The sequence below is a fragment of the Schistocerca gregaria genome, chromosome 8 (assembly GCF_023897955.1).
Source record: "Schistocerca gregaria isolate iqSchGreg1 chromosome 8, iqSchGreg1.2, whole genome shotgun sequence".
Taxonomy (NCBI): Eukaryota; Metazoa; Arthropoda; class Insecta; order Orthoptera; family Acrididae; genus Schistocerca; species Schistocerca gregaria.
In genome coordinates this window covers 405,205,493-405,220,491 of record NC_064927.1, presented here as the reverse complement: position 1 = coordinate 405,220,491, position 14,999 = coordinate 405,205,493, and the positions used below count along the sequence as shown (strand labels likewise).

At 44.7% G+C, this 14,999-nt stretch overlaps 1 protein-coding gene across 2 annotated transcripts in view; it reads left to right on the top strand.

Annotated features, from left to right (window-relative positions):
• LOC126284766 (roundabout homolog 2-like) overlaps window positions 1–14,999 on the top strand; it is a 273,663-nt gene that overhangs the window by 173,787 nt on the left and 84,877 nt on the right. For both annotated transcript variants that reach the window (XM_049983926.1, XM_049983927.1), the window contains exon 6: window positions 10,471–10,790. In XM_049983926.1, the coding sequence (XP_049839883.1) occupies window positions 10,471–10,790 (320 nt within the window). The remainder of the gene's footprint in view (window positions 1–10,470; window positions 10,791–14,999) is intronic.

Sequence of the window (14,999 nt, the reverse complement as noted above, 5' to 3'; positions counted from 1 at the left end):
TCTTAAAAACGCCTGTTTGACAAATCTATTCCGCCTAAGAACTTGGTACTTGGATTATCTCATGGAACGACTTGTACCAACATAACAACAATAAAACATTATTCGTATAAATGTTATCTATGAGCGAAAACCTCGATACTGTGGGCCATGAATTTTAACGTTTAAAGTCGTCTAGAGGCGGAGTTCTTCGCCATTCTTATAAACGCTGCTCTTAAACATCTAACGTCGTTCTTGACAGATCGTAATTTCGGTGTTTCAACCTCGGGTGATAAAATTTTTAACTGCTGAAATCACTTGTTCCGGTAGAGGATATCACTGCAAGTGGGGAGAAGTTCTACGTGATCACCTTTTAATGTATTGTCAAACAGATGCGATCGATTTTATGTCGGACATGCATGCTAGACCCTTAGCTTCTTCAGAATAGAAGACATTTCCCTGTCTTGATTCTGTATTGAACACAGCCGAACGGCTGCATTCATTGCTATTTCTGTACGAAAGTGCCATCAACTAAAAATACTTTATGTCTACTTCTTTCGGCACTTAATTGTCAAACATTCTGAACCACAAACGTTCAACACACATTCGCCACAACCGTCTACAAATATCACTCGTTCCAGTTACATTCAAAATGGCTCCAAGCACTATGGGACTTAACATCTGAGGTCATCAGTCCCCTAGACTTAGAACTACTTAAAGCTAACTAAACTAAGGACCTCACAGACATCCATGCCCGAGGCAGGATTCGAACCTGCGACCGTAGCAGCGGCGAGGTTCCGCACTGAAGCGCTTAAAACCGCTCGGCCACAGTGTTCCAGTTAGACAAGGCAACTGGAGAATCTTCCAGCCTATAATGATATTCGAGTATCTCTCTCTCTCTCTCTCTCTCTCTCTCTCTCTGTCTGTCTCTCTCTCTCTCTCTCTCTCTCTCTCTCACACACACACACACACACACACACACACACATTGCAAGTGTTCTGTGTAAATGATGATCTTGAGGGAAATTGAGGGCCTCAGATGTGAAATTGACGTAAGTCTTCAGTGCCTACTGTGCATTGCATTAAGAGTCCTGTCTCGTGAGAAACTTCCTAAGGAAAGGAGAAAAAAGAATTCTGAGGGAAATCCCGGGGCACCTGAGACACAAAGAAGCTTTCAGAGGAAACGTTTTTGGAAAGGAAACCCCTAATGGAAAGAGTTCTGTACAAATGCAGAAGACGCTGCGGTTTGCACGTGCAAGAAGTAACGCCGGTTGAGGATTTTACTGGAGTGGTCGTTAAGGCGGAATTTGATTTAGAAAGCGAAGCGAACCCCTTGCCTCATTAAAATCTTCGTATTTTTATGCTTAACAACCACCCAGTTAACCTTCATCAAAAGAGATCAAAAGGCCTCTTGATAGCCGAATCTCGTTTCATATTCACTTCAAAAGACAGAATAATTATGTCAATCATAACTAATTGACGTAACACATTCTTTTCTTTTCCTGTCTCACCCCCCAATGCAGAGTGTGTATCAATAATATCCGTTGGGAGAGGGATTTAATTTGAACTCTGGTCTTCCTTTCCTCCGACAGAGTATCTGCGAGGGACATACAACGTATTTCGCAAGTATTAACCAATTGTTGCAAAATCTTAGACGGAGGTCGAGGATATCGCACGCTACATTCCGCAAACGATGATACGTAAGAACCTTATGCTAGTCCTTCCGCCTAGGAATAACATTTCGGGAATTTGTCGAAAAACCGAATATACGACGTTTGGAACTTAATAGTGACAACTATTTATTCCCAACCGACACAGATGAGTTACATGTTTGCACCTGTTACTTTTCTTAAAAGCAGTCACCAGCGTTGCGTAGAGCCCGTGTGAGGTGTAGTAGTATACCGTTAGCAGAGCCTGCTCTGTTGATGGTGTGAATGGAGCGGTCTAAAATTATGATAATTCTCGTGCACGACTGTGATGCTGTTATCCTAACGCATTACGTTTCTCCACGGCAGACCGTCTATGCACAGTATTACGATTCGTTTTTGGAGCATCACCTGCGGCCAGCTTTGCGAAAGAAGCAGCGACACTTTTTGCGCAACCCACCCATCATTTTGCACGACAATGTGCGGGCGCATACAGCGCAAGCTGTGGCTGCTCTGTTCAGTCGATGGGACTGGGAAGCACTGTACCATCCACCATACTCCCTGGACTTATGTCCTTGTGACTTTGATTTGGTTCCAAAGATGAAGTAACCATTTCGTGGCATTCGCTTCAAAACTGTTCCAGAGATTCGACGGGCAGTAGACCGCTCCATTCTCACCACCAACAAAACAGGCTCTGATAACGTTATAGTACGCCTTCCACATATCTGGGAACGGGTTCTACACGACGCTGGTGACTACTCTGAAGGACAGTAACAGGTGCAAATATGTAACACTCTTGAATCGGTTGTGAATAAATAGTTACACTGTTTAAGTACCAAAGCTCATATTATGCAATTTGAAATTTTATGTTATTTGCGAAAGTTGCAAGTATGAATGCTTTTGCAAGAGTGATTGACAAGAATGTTCTTCTTTATCACAAGATAGGCGTCTGAGGCGCAATTTCGTAATCAAGTAGTGTAGGCTCCTCGTGGGTTGCATGTGTATTAAAATTTTCTTTAGTTTCATAATTCCCACAAGTCAATCCAATAACCTAATAATATCCGAAAACTAGATCAGCGGCGAACATCTGGATCATGTCACTTATTCCAAATTTAGGGTGTGTGACGTAACGACGCAATCGATATTCCCAGTGTTGCGCGGGAACCAGTACACCAACGGGTAGACAGACCGCTATCAACGGTGCTATACTTGGACAGTGTGGAAGTCGGCGTATCGGTTTTAGCCGAGTAAACTAAGCGAACTAAGACCTCTGAGGAAACCGCCATGCGATTTATTAATTCACGGAAGCGTCAGCACGCAGGGTGTTCACAAACACGAACTAAATGAAACAGGGGCGTTTCTAAAATGATTGATACTGTGAGATTATAGAAAGGACGCCCAAGATGCGGTACGTCCTACAAGCGAATGTTTTACCTAAAGTACACATACAAAGTGGCGGGGGAAACGTTTTTGTTGTAACTCAGCTGGGGGATGTGGAGGGTACATACTTATCAAAATTAAAAACGGTTGTGAATAACACAGTCCAGAAAATCGAGGCGCATGAACTTAGTACAAATATAAGGAAATATTACTTCCATTGAAATCCAACAAACGCACATGAGCTTCATATCTTACTAACTTGTCCGTCAGAATCCCTGGTCCTTAAAATAAATATAACTTAAGAAGAATAATTAACGTTACAAGCAGGAAGGAACAATAATGGAATAGGGTAGCTGGGCATAAGTTCAGGATACAATTTACAGATGAACTGCAAATGAGAACTGACACAACAATTCTGTGACTCAGCCAAAGGCAGCACGAAGTAGGCAACTTAAGTAACACAGAACAAGTTTATACTGTCCTGGAATACAGAAAAGATAGACAGTTCCAGCAAAGACAATCACTGCGCCAACCAATTAGTTACACTGAAGAGCCAAAGAAACTGGAACACCTGCCTCATAACGTCTAAGGCCCTCGCGAGCACGTAGAAATGCCGCAACACGACATGGAATGGACTCTGCTAATGTTCGAAGTAGTGCTGGTGAGAATTGACACCATGAATCCTGGGAGATCTCTTCTAATGAGTACGTTGTAAGGCATCCGAGATATGCTCAATAATGTTCATGTCTCGGGAGACTGGTGGCCAGCTGAAGTGTTTAAACTCACAAGATTGTTCCTGGAGCCACTCTGTAGCAATTCTGGACGCGTGGCAGGCCGCATTGTCCTGCTGGAATTTCCCAAGTTTGTAAGAATGCACAATGGACATGAATGGATGCAGGTGATCAGACGATGCTTACGTACTTGTAAGCTGTCAGAATCGTATCTAGGCGTATCAGGGTTCTCCAACTGCACACGGTCCACAACATTAGAGAGCCTCCACCAGCTTGAACAGTCCCCTGCTGTCATGCAGGATCCGTGAGTTCATGAGGTTGCCTGCATACTCGTACACATCCATTCGCTCGATACAATTCGAAAATAAACTCGTCTGACCAGGCAACAACAGTCCAATGTCAGTGTTAACGGACCGAGGCAAGGCGTAAAGCTCTGTGTCGTGCAGTCCTCATGAGTACACGAGTGGGCTTTCGGCTCCGAAAGCCGATATCGACGATTTTTCGTTGAATGGCGCGCTCGTTGACACCTGTTGATATCCCAGCATTGAAATCTGCAGCAATTTGCGGAAAGGTTGCACATCTGTCACGTTGAACGATTCTGTTCAGTCGTCGTTGGTCCCGTTCTTGCAGGATCTTTTTCAGGCCGCAGCGATGTCGGAGATTTGTTGTTTTACCGGATTCCTGATATTCACTCTCGTGTAATGGTTGTACGGGAAAACCCCCACTTCATTTCCACCTAGGAGATGATGCAGCCCTTCACTAGTGCGTTGACTATAACACCACGTCAAACTCTCTTAAATATTGATAGCCTTCATTGTAGCAGCAGTCACCGATCTACCAAATGCGCCAGGCACTTGTTGCCTTGTATAGACTTTGTTGACCGCAGTGCCGCATTCTGGCTGTTCACATTTCCCTGTATTTGAATGGCTCTGAGCACTATGGGACTTAAATGCTGAGGTCATCAGTCCCCTAGAACTTAAAAGTACTTAAACCTAACTAACCTAAGGATGCCACACACATCCATACCCGAGGCAGGATTCGAACCTGCGACCGCAGCGGCCTCGCGGTTCCAGACTGTAGCGCCTAGAACCGCACGGCCCCTCCGGCCGGCCTGTATTTGAATACCTGTGCCTATACCCAATGAAACGCACTTCAGCTAAAGACACTTACGGCCTGCAGTGATCGGGCCGTATGGACAATATTAAAGATGAAAACACTAAACTCTTCTATCGTTAGGACAGCTTGTAGGCGAATCACAATCAGAATGCAAACATCAGCACAACCGATGTTTTGATCAAGCACCACTGGCAAGACGGCCTTCTTGTGCACCGTAGCCCAACAGCACACACCGCGGGTAGTACCCACTGGTTTACCGTCTACATTTCTTCCCCAAGAGACCAGTCAGCGTCCACCCATTCGGAACAGAAACCCATGTCCGAGCGTTGATAACAAGTTCCGTAGGCTGTTAGCTGAGGCTGGCACCCCTCCACACTACCCCGTGGATGCGCTCGCGAACGTGCAGCTCTGTTCGCACTGCTCACACATGTCTTGGTAGCTCCCCTTGTCATTCCTCCACGGACTGACTACGGTCTCCAGCCAACACACTTCGTAGCTCACGAGTAGCAGCGCTGTCGACAGACCGGCAAGCTTCAGGTGATCTCTCTCTCTGCCTGCCTGCCTCTCTCTCTCTCTTTCATCAGAAATTTATTTGTCCGAAGAGCATTTTATGAGGATCCTACTCTTTCTTCACGCAACTGTAGCCCTTACATAAACGGTTCAAAATGGTTCAAATGGCTCTGAGTACTATGAGACTTAACATCTTTGGTCATCAGTCCCCTAGAACATAGAACTACTTAAACCTAACTAACCTAAGGACAGCACACAACACCCAGTCATCATGAGGCAGAGAAAATCCTTGACCCCGCAGGGAATCGAACCCGGCCGCGGGAAGCGAGAACGCTACCGCACGACCACGAGCTGCGGGCATGAAACGGTTATGATGATTTAAGAGACTCTTCTGTGCATAAGCGTTCTCACTGCGTCGATTGTCTAGCGACGGGGGTGATACAGCTGCAGCACAGTAGGAAGCAATCGCTTAGGAGATAATTCATCGCACCGCAATGCGCGGCACGACACATTTGTTATCTGTTTATAATGTAGGCCGACAATGACCAGAGTTTCTTGAAACACACGGAAGTGAATTCTCGTACTTTATTCATAACAAAAATAAAGGCGACAACTGTATCTTCTACGTAACTGTGGTATATCTTTTCGTCATAATGGCAAGACACAAAGGTATTGAAAACATTAACAGCCAAACGACATTTATTTAAATCGATGTGACAAGTTGAAAATTTGTACCTGATCAGGATTCAAACTGGGGTCTCCTGCTTGTTAGGCGGATACGCTGGCCACTACAGTACCCTTACTCAGCGATCACCACAGCACCAGAGACTACCTTAGCACGTCTGCCGCGAGTGGTGGTCCTGTGTCCGCATGGCCTGATGGTCAATGTATCAGCCTAGTAAACAGGAGACCTGGATTCGAATCCCTCTCTGGCACAAATTTTCAACTTGTCCGATTGGTTTAAATCCATTCCCACCGCAGCTGATATCTTTAACTCCTTCGAGTCTTGATTCATAGTGTCGGCAGGATCAAAATGGCGCCTGTTCTTTCGGATGTCTCCGAAAGAACAGATACCACGCACATATATAATTAAGGATCTTTATGAAGAAATTCAGTCTACCTAACAAGGAACCACGCAATAAAAATATGTTAATTGCGAGAATTTCAGTGTTGCTGTTGCGGCTATTGAATGTCCCACTGCCTGTAAGTTTACTCCACTCTACAGGCAAACTATTGCAGCCCAAGCAGTACGTACGGTACGTGATGTTAACACTATACTCGACAGAATCCTATCTCTGTGCCAAGGAGAGACTGAAATCGTATGGAGCCTGGATGTGGGATCGTAAGGTGTTGAGCAAAACAATAAAAAAACATTTAATATTATTCACTTGCCTCAACGGCATTTTAAATTGACAAGAAACTAATGACAGGAAGCGTTACAACAGCCACTATAAAATCATTCATGATGACGGCACTAAAAATAACGTAGTATCTACCAAAAACTTTAAAGTTTGTACACATAACTTTCAGATAATATAAGTAATAAGAAAATAAGTATATTAGTTTCGTAAGAATAACGCACAAAAGAGGTGGAAGCAAATGTTACGTTAACATAAGGCTACTGTCTTGATTTAGCTCAGAGATCTCTCGGTCCCTTCAGACCTAAAACAGAATGACATTAATAGAAGACAACCAGAAATCGCACATCATATAATTATACAAGGGGCTCGTAACTTTAACTAGCAATTATAGTTTGTATCCTCGCCACTGTAATGGTGAATCAAAGAAATTACTGTAACAGTTCAAAGGAAAACAGACAAAGCAATACGGTTCACTGCTTCCACAGTTGGTTTGTGAATTGGACTTTCACAAAACAATCAGAATTAATATATAATATTCCGTTTACCCTCAATCGGACTTGAGCTGTTAACCCGGAAATGTGATGGACAATAACAATCTAAAAGAAATTTTACTTTCACTAAAGAAAGGTAAGCGGCGTTATATGCGAGAACGCAAACTGAATTTCGTACAACGAACAAAGGATTTAAAAAAAAAATGGTTCAAATGGCGCTGAGCACTATGGGACTTAACATCTGTGCTCGTCGGTCCCCTACAACTTAGAACTATTTAAACCTAACTAACCTAAGGACATCACACACATCCATGCCCGAAGTAGGATTCGAACCTGCGACCGTAGCAGTCGCGCGGTTCGGGACTGCTCGCCTAGAACCGCTAGACCATCGCGGCCGGCAACAAAGGATTTTGGGAATGTCAAAAGTCTTTCAGGTGCTTCAGCAACGTGTGGCAGAGCTGCTCCGCGTTTTGTTAGTACACCTGCGTTTGACTCTAAGTTAACTCCGACAGCACAGCATTCCACATGTCGAGCAGCAGAAATAAGAAACGTGCCGACTGTGAAGACTGAAATCAGCGACCATGTAGGCAGAGAGAATCAATGCATTTTCAACTGTCATACGCACTGGGTTTCCTCTTCACGCCCGTCCTCGGCTGCAAGTAAATACTGGCACCATGGCATCCACAACGGAGGCAGTCGACATGAGAATCGTACGTATTCCAACAACGCAATCTCGTCACCATAAAAGCGTAGAGAAGATTCTTGAATTCTATTATGCCCACCCCTCGCACAGCCACTGATAACATGATTAGTCGTGCCTCCTATCTCTATTAGCGAACGCAGTTACTAAACCGCCCGCCAGACAAAAATTGAGAGCAGGAAGGAGTGCGCGGTTTGTTAATACTTTTGCTGCTACAGCGGAGCCCTTTGCGTTAGCTGCTGAGGCGACTTTTGTTACGGCTGTACTGCTCCCCGCATGCTGGTGCGTGTGCTGAGAGACAGTGCGTGTATGAGGTCATACAGTGCAGTAAATGAAATGTAGGTAAGATACAGAAATTTTCTTTAAAACTAAGAGCAGAAGGATATCTCATGTCTGAGCACGCATTCAAACGTCCATAGTTTCGTAAACCCTCGTCGCCAGTTTTGGAAGGGCCTCGTCGCTACTGCTGTGGAGGCCGAGTTGGAAATTTGTGGTAAGTTGCTATGGGACCAAGCTGCGTACGTCATCGGTCCCTAGGCTTACACACTACTTAACCTAACTCAAAACTAACTTACGCTAAGGAGAACACATTCACACCCATGCCCGAGGGAGGTCTCGAACCTCCGACGGGGAGATCCGCGCGAACCGCAGCAAGGGGCCCCGACGGCTCTGCTGCCACGCTGGGGGGCCAAGTTCAAAATTAGTTCAGATGGCTCTGAGCACCATGAACTCAACATCTGAGGTCATCAGTCCCCTAGATTTAGAACTACTTAAACCTAATCAACCTAAGTACATCACACACTTCCATGCCCGAGGCATGATTCGAGCCTGCGACCGCTGCAGCAGCGCGGTTCCAAACTGAAGCACGTAGACCCACTCGGCCACAGCGGCCGGCAGGGGCCGAGTTACCACTGTTGTTGCCTTAAAGCGAGTTTGTGAGTTCGTGAAACGGCTTCTGTTGCAGTACACCACTAAGACAATTCCTAGCTGCCACTATTACGCAGGTATGCCACAGGGTCAGGTACCAGGATAGGAGAGCGAAGGTTCTACAAGACTCCAACAAATTAGTAACTCTGACACAAATGAGTTAAATGCTTTACTTGTCTTTGTGACTAGTCGAATAATGAATTCAGCAACACTGCTCGTAATACAACGCAAAAGAGGCCCTCTACAATTAAGTGCAAATAATCGTAGGTAAACTTCACAGTGCCGCGCGGGATTAGCCGTGCGGTCTGAGGCGCTGCAGTCGTGGACTGTGTGGCTGATCCCGGCGGAGGTTCGAGTCCACCTTCGGGCATGGGTGTGTGTGTTTGTCCTTAGGATAATTTAGGTTAAGTAGCGTATAAGCCTAAGGACTGATGACCTTAGCACTTAAGTCCCATAAGATTTCACACACATTTGAACATTTCAAACTTCACAGTGCATAACAAATGCAGTTTACAACAACTGTCTGTTCACTTCTAAGAGTTCACTAAACGACATTCCCTGTCTAAGCCCTTGATGATGATCTGTAACCAAGTGGGCGAGAGCTCCTCTTCCATCTTCCGATGAGGCTTCTGTATGTTGTCGTCTAGTCATTGACGGATTGTACTCGACAATTGGCCGAGGAGAAGTCGATACCTTCATCCTCAGCGCCGCCCGTAGCACTGGTGGAACTCGCGCAAGTGGCGAATCTTCATGGCAATGGCACCAGCTCACATCTTTGCGCCGGTGGTGCTTTAACTCTGGCTGTGCCAACGACACAGCACACAGCATTGCAGGAAAACACAGCACCTGGATAACGGCATCACAGCATGTGATCGAATGTTCGAAAGTGTGTGAATTCTAAGGGACCAAACTACTGAGATCATCGCTCCCTAGGCTTACGCACTACTTAATCTAACTTAAACTATAAACGCTAAGGACAACATACACCCATGCCCGAGAGAGGACTCGAATCTCCGACGGGAGGAGCGCGAACTGTAGGAAGGCGCCCTACACCATGCCGATAGGCGGCTGATTGGTTCTAGGCGCTTCAGTCTGGAACCGCGTGACCAGGTTCGAATCCTGCCTCAGGCATGGATGTGTGTGATGTCCTTAGGTTAGTTAGGTTTAAGTAGCTCTAAATTCTCGGGGACTGCTGACCTCAGAAGTCCCATAGAGCTCGGAGCCATTTTGAACCAAGCGGATACCCAACGCGGCCAACGGCATGTGTACACAATCACCACAATGGCGGAAATATTAAGTGGGCTCGGCGAGCAACTCCGCTCCCTCAAGCGATACGCAGACCAACCCCTCACGTCGAGCAAAGAAGTTTTATGAGCGTCAGCAATCGATTGTTAACACATGCAAGGTTGAGGTATGCGGTCGCCTGGCAGGATTAAGCAGCAGTGAAAGTTCAGGTGGTAGCTAGCCTCGGTGTGCATCACTCATCCTGCTCATCCAACCAAGTTTTAAACTAACCCGAGATGTTTGCATTTTAAAAACGATGGAACGGTTCTGATTGTTTCTCTGCGAGGGGTAGTGTATCGAGCGCTATAGTCAGCTACACCAGGTGAGTGTGTGGTGGCGGGTGTTGCAGCGCCGCCCACGTTCTGGCGCCGGCCATCAGACGCGACAGTGGCGGAGGGCGGGGAGACGTCGCTGCCCTGCGCCGCGCACGGCCGGCCGGCGCCCTCCGTCTTCTGGGCGCGCGAGGGCTCTCGCCGGCTGCTCTTCCCGGGCAGCGGCAGCTCCCAGGAGCAGGGACAGGCGCAGGATGCGGTCGAAGGCCAGCCGCGCCTCACCGTGGCCGTAGACGGCACCCTGACGCTCCGGGCCGCCAAGCCAGAGGACGCGGGCCGCTACGTCTGCTCCGCTGTCAGTGCCGCGGGATCTGCCACTAGCAGCGCCGAGATACAGGTAGTCACCACACTCTGCTGTACCCTACCGCTGCTGTCCTGTGTAGCTACATCTACTACCTACTCTGCTAATCACATGTTTCATGGCAAAAGATACTCCTCATTGCACTTTTTTTTTTTTTTCTTTCTATCGTTTCGGCCTGCTATGTACCACGAAGAATCTTATCTCTTCCCTGATTGTGTTTTCCTGTTTTCCTCTTATGCCAGTAGAATTTCGGCTGACTGTGCTTCTTTTTTCTGTTTTGACTGTTTGTAGACAGGACGTGGAACTGGCGTAGCAAACGAAATAAGGTTTTTAGTAATTTTGACTTTTTCTCTGAAAACTTCTCGATCCCGAATGTCATCAAATGAAATTTCAGCTTCCTGTAAATCCTTTTTAACTTGGCCTGCCCATTTTGAATACGATTTTGTTTTTGAAATTGATGAATGTATGCTGTGAATAAGTATTTGCGGGTTCATTCTTTCCAGATGACCAAAAAACATCGTTCTCCGGTTCCTCATGCTGGTAACATTGCCTTCTGTATGTTCGTATAATTCGCAGTTGTGTCTTCGTTGGAAATCTCCATTTTCTTTAATAGGGCCAAGTATTTTCCTCAAAATTTTCGGGTCTTTTATTTAAAGTTATCGCAGTGGTTCTTTCTTCGTCATATTTAGACAATCTAATGCATACATAGCTGACGGTTTGATTACGGCGTTATAATGACAAAGTTTTAGGTTTAAAGACAGACTTTTGCTTTTTATATAAGTCTTTGTACAGATAAAAAGCACCTTCTAGTTTAGAACACCTACTTTCTACAGCTACATTTTCTGAACCGTCAGGTGTAATTAATTCTCTAAGAAATTTAAATTTCTTCGACTGCTTCATTTTCTCTTGTTGTATTTCAATATGTGGAGGAGCATGTTTGATGTTTGTGATGAATTCAGTTTTGTTAAATGCTATTTTTTTTTATTTTGATATTTTTAGGCCAGTCTTAGCAGCAATTGATTGTAGGCTGGACACATGAACCTTAGCTTCGTCCATATTATTTGCAATCAGTGCCAGATCATCAGCAAAAGCCAAAAGGTGGTCAAAAATTTCAATTATTGGAAAGAATTTTGTTTATTCCTCCACTTCAGCATTATCTTGTGCTGAATGATACAATGCTGCAAGGAAACAAAACTGTAGTGAGTTGGCGAAAAAAAGGACTTACAAAGAGTGTTCCAAAGGGTTCAATTTTTGGACTCCCTCCAATTACTTGCAGAAGGGAATGACCTTCCAGTTAACATTCATCAAGCGAAACCGATAACTTTTGCAGGGCATACTAGCGTTGTATTAAATCCTACTACAGAGGAAACAGCATATCAATTTACAATGATCTTTTAAAAATAACTGTTAAGTGGTTCATTGAAAATATTCTCTCTAAATTTTGAGGAAACACATTATGCTCAATTCAGTAAAACAAATAGAATCAGACCAACAACTGATGTAACACATGATCAGCAGTCAGAATACAGGATACAATGCACCACGTTATTGCGTACATAAACTTCAACTGAAACAACACGAACACGACGCGTTGTTGTTGTTGTTGTTGTTGTGGTCTTCAGTCCTCAGACTGGTTTGATGCAGCTCTCCATGCTACTCTATCCTGTGCGAGCTTCTTCATCTCCCAGTACTTACTGCAACCTACATGCTTCTAAATCTGCTTAGTGTATTCATCTCTTGATCTCCCTCTACACTTTTTACCCTCCACGCTGCCCTCCAATGCTAAATTTGTGATCCCTTGATGCCTCAGAACGTGTCCTACCAACCGGCCCCTTCTTCTTGTCAAGTGGTGCCACAAACTCCTCATCTCCCAAATTCTATTCAATACCTCTTCATTAGTTATGTGATCTACCCATCTAATCTTCAGCATTGTTCTGTAGCACCACATTTCGAAAGCTTCTATTCTCTTCCTGTCCAAACTATTTATTCCACTTCCATACATGACTACATTCCATACAAATACTATCAGAAACGACTTCCAGACACTTAAATCTATACTCGATGTTAACAAATTTCTCTTCTTCAGAAACGCTTTCCTTGCCGTTGACAGTCTACATTTCATATCCTCTCTACTTCGACCATCATCAGTTATTTTGCTCCGCAAATAGCAAAACTCCTTTACTACTTTGTCTCATTTCCCAATCTAATTCCCTCAGCATCACCCGACTTCATTCGACTACATTCCATTATCCTCGTTTTGCTTTTGTTGATATTCATCTTATATCCTCCTTTCAAGACACTGTCCATTCCGTTCAACCGCTCTTCCAGGTCGTTTGCTGTCTCTGACAGAATTACAATGTCGTCGGCGAACCTCAAAGTTTTTATTTCTTCTCCATGGATTTTAATACCTTCTCCGACTTTATCTTTTGTTTCCTTTACTGCTTGCTCAATATACAGATTGAATAACATGGGGTAGAGGCTACAACTCTGTATCACTTCCTTCCCAACCACTGTTTCCATTTCATGCCCTTCGACTCTTATAACTGCCATCTGGATTCTGTACAAATTGTAAATAGCCTTTCGCTCCCTGTATTTTACCCCTACCAACTTCAGAATTTGAAAGAGAGTATTCCAGTCAACATTGTCAAAAGCTTTCTCTAAATCTACAAATGCTAGAAACGTAGGTTTGCCTTACCTTAATCTTTCTTCTAAGATAAGTCGTATGGTCAGTATTGCCTCAAGTGTTTCAACATTTCTACGGAATCCAAACTGATCTTCCCCGAGGTTGGCTTCTGCCACTTTTTCCATTCGTCTGTAAAGAATTCGAGTAAGTATTTTGCATCTGTGACTTATTAAACTGATAGGTAGGTAATTTTGACATCTGTCTACACCTGTTTTCTTTGGGATTGGAATTATTATATTCTTCTAGAAGTCTGAGGATATTTCGCCTGTCTCATACATCTTGCTCACCAGCTGATAGCTTTACCATGCCTGAAACGGTGTAGGAAAACCGTTGTCATTCAAAATAGCTTCCAGTCGTCTCGGAATTGGTAAATACAGTTCCTCTATGTATTCCAAGGGAATATTTTACCATCCTACGGCTAAGTAGTGGGAAGTTCAGGTAACGCTGATAGGTAGCAACCACACACGCTTCCCTCCAAAGTAAACTACAAAAGCTGAATAATACTGAGACATGGTGACTGTGGTGGCCATGCACTTCATCCATGTGTTCAGAAAAAGGATATCTGGGCGATGCGAGCTGTGTGAACAGGGACCTCTCCTCTTCCAACGCAGAGTCACAATTGAGAACAAAACATTGTGCCATATAACGAACCTTATCAGCTAAACTGGCCACATAATCCACGGAACTATTGCCACCTTGCAGTGTTACTATGCGGCCCATTGGAATACCACGATTCATCATCGAAACCCCCGTCGTTTCACTCATGGGACGTAAATTCTATCACATGTTTGAAATGGTGTGAAAGAATAGTACGACCAAATGATTATCCGTAAAAACACGGGGGAACTGCCCGATATCAGTAACGTCCTGCCACGATATTTCGGCGCAGACCCTTCTGGCCATCTTCAGGTGAGTGCCACTGTAATACTGGCGAGTACGTGCTGAGCTCCGCTATTTAAAGCCATATTGATGTGACACTACGCATGCGCTGCTCAGCGTGAGCGTTCATAACAAATCCTTGCGCTGCGCCTCGCGCCCTCCATGGTGCAAGCTTGGCGTATCGATTTCAGGTCAATTTTCATCTTTATGCAGATAATTACGTCAACTACGAAGTTTCCCTATAACAGGATTCCAAGCAGAGTTTAGCTGATAACCGCTATCTCGATTGATGAGTATCTCGTTGTCAGACAATCCTATTTCCACAGATTCACTGATAATCGAGCTCCAAAAGTTTGATGTATAGGCCAAAATTTTTGTGTCGTTGTAATTCAAGGAATGGTCTGTTGAAATACAATGTTCGGTGATTGCGGACTTGGTGAGTTGGAGAAGGCGAGTATGCCGTTGGTGTTCCACAATGCGTTCCTGCACAGTTCGTGTTGTTTGCCCTATATATGATTTGCCGCATTCACACGGAATTTTGTAAACACCTGGTTTACGCAGGCCCAGGTCGTCTTTATCGGATCCCACCAGAGATGGAATTTTGGAAGGAGGGCGAAAGATGACTCTCACTTGATATTTTATCAATATTCTGCCTATCTGCGAACAAATATTCCCAGTAAATG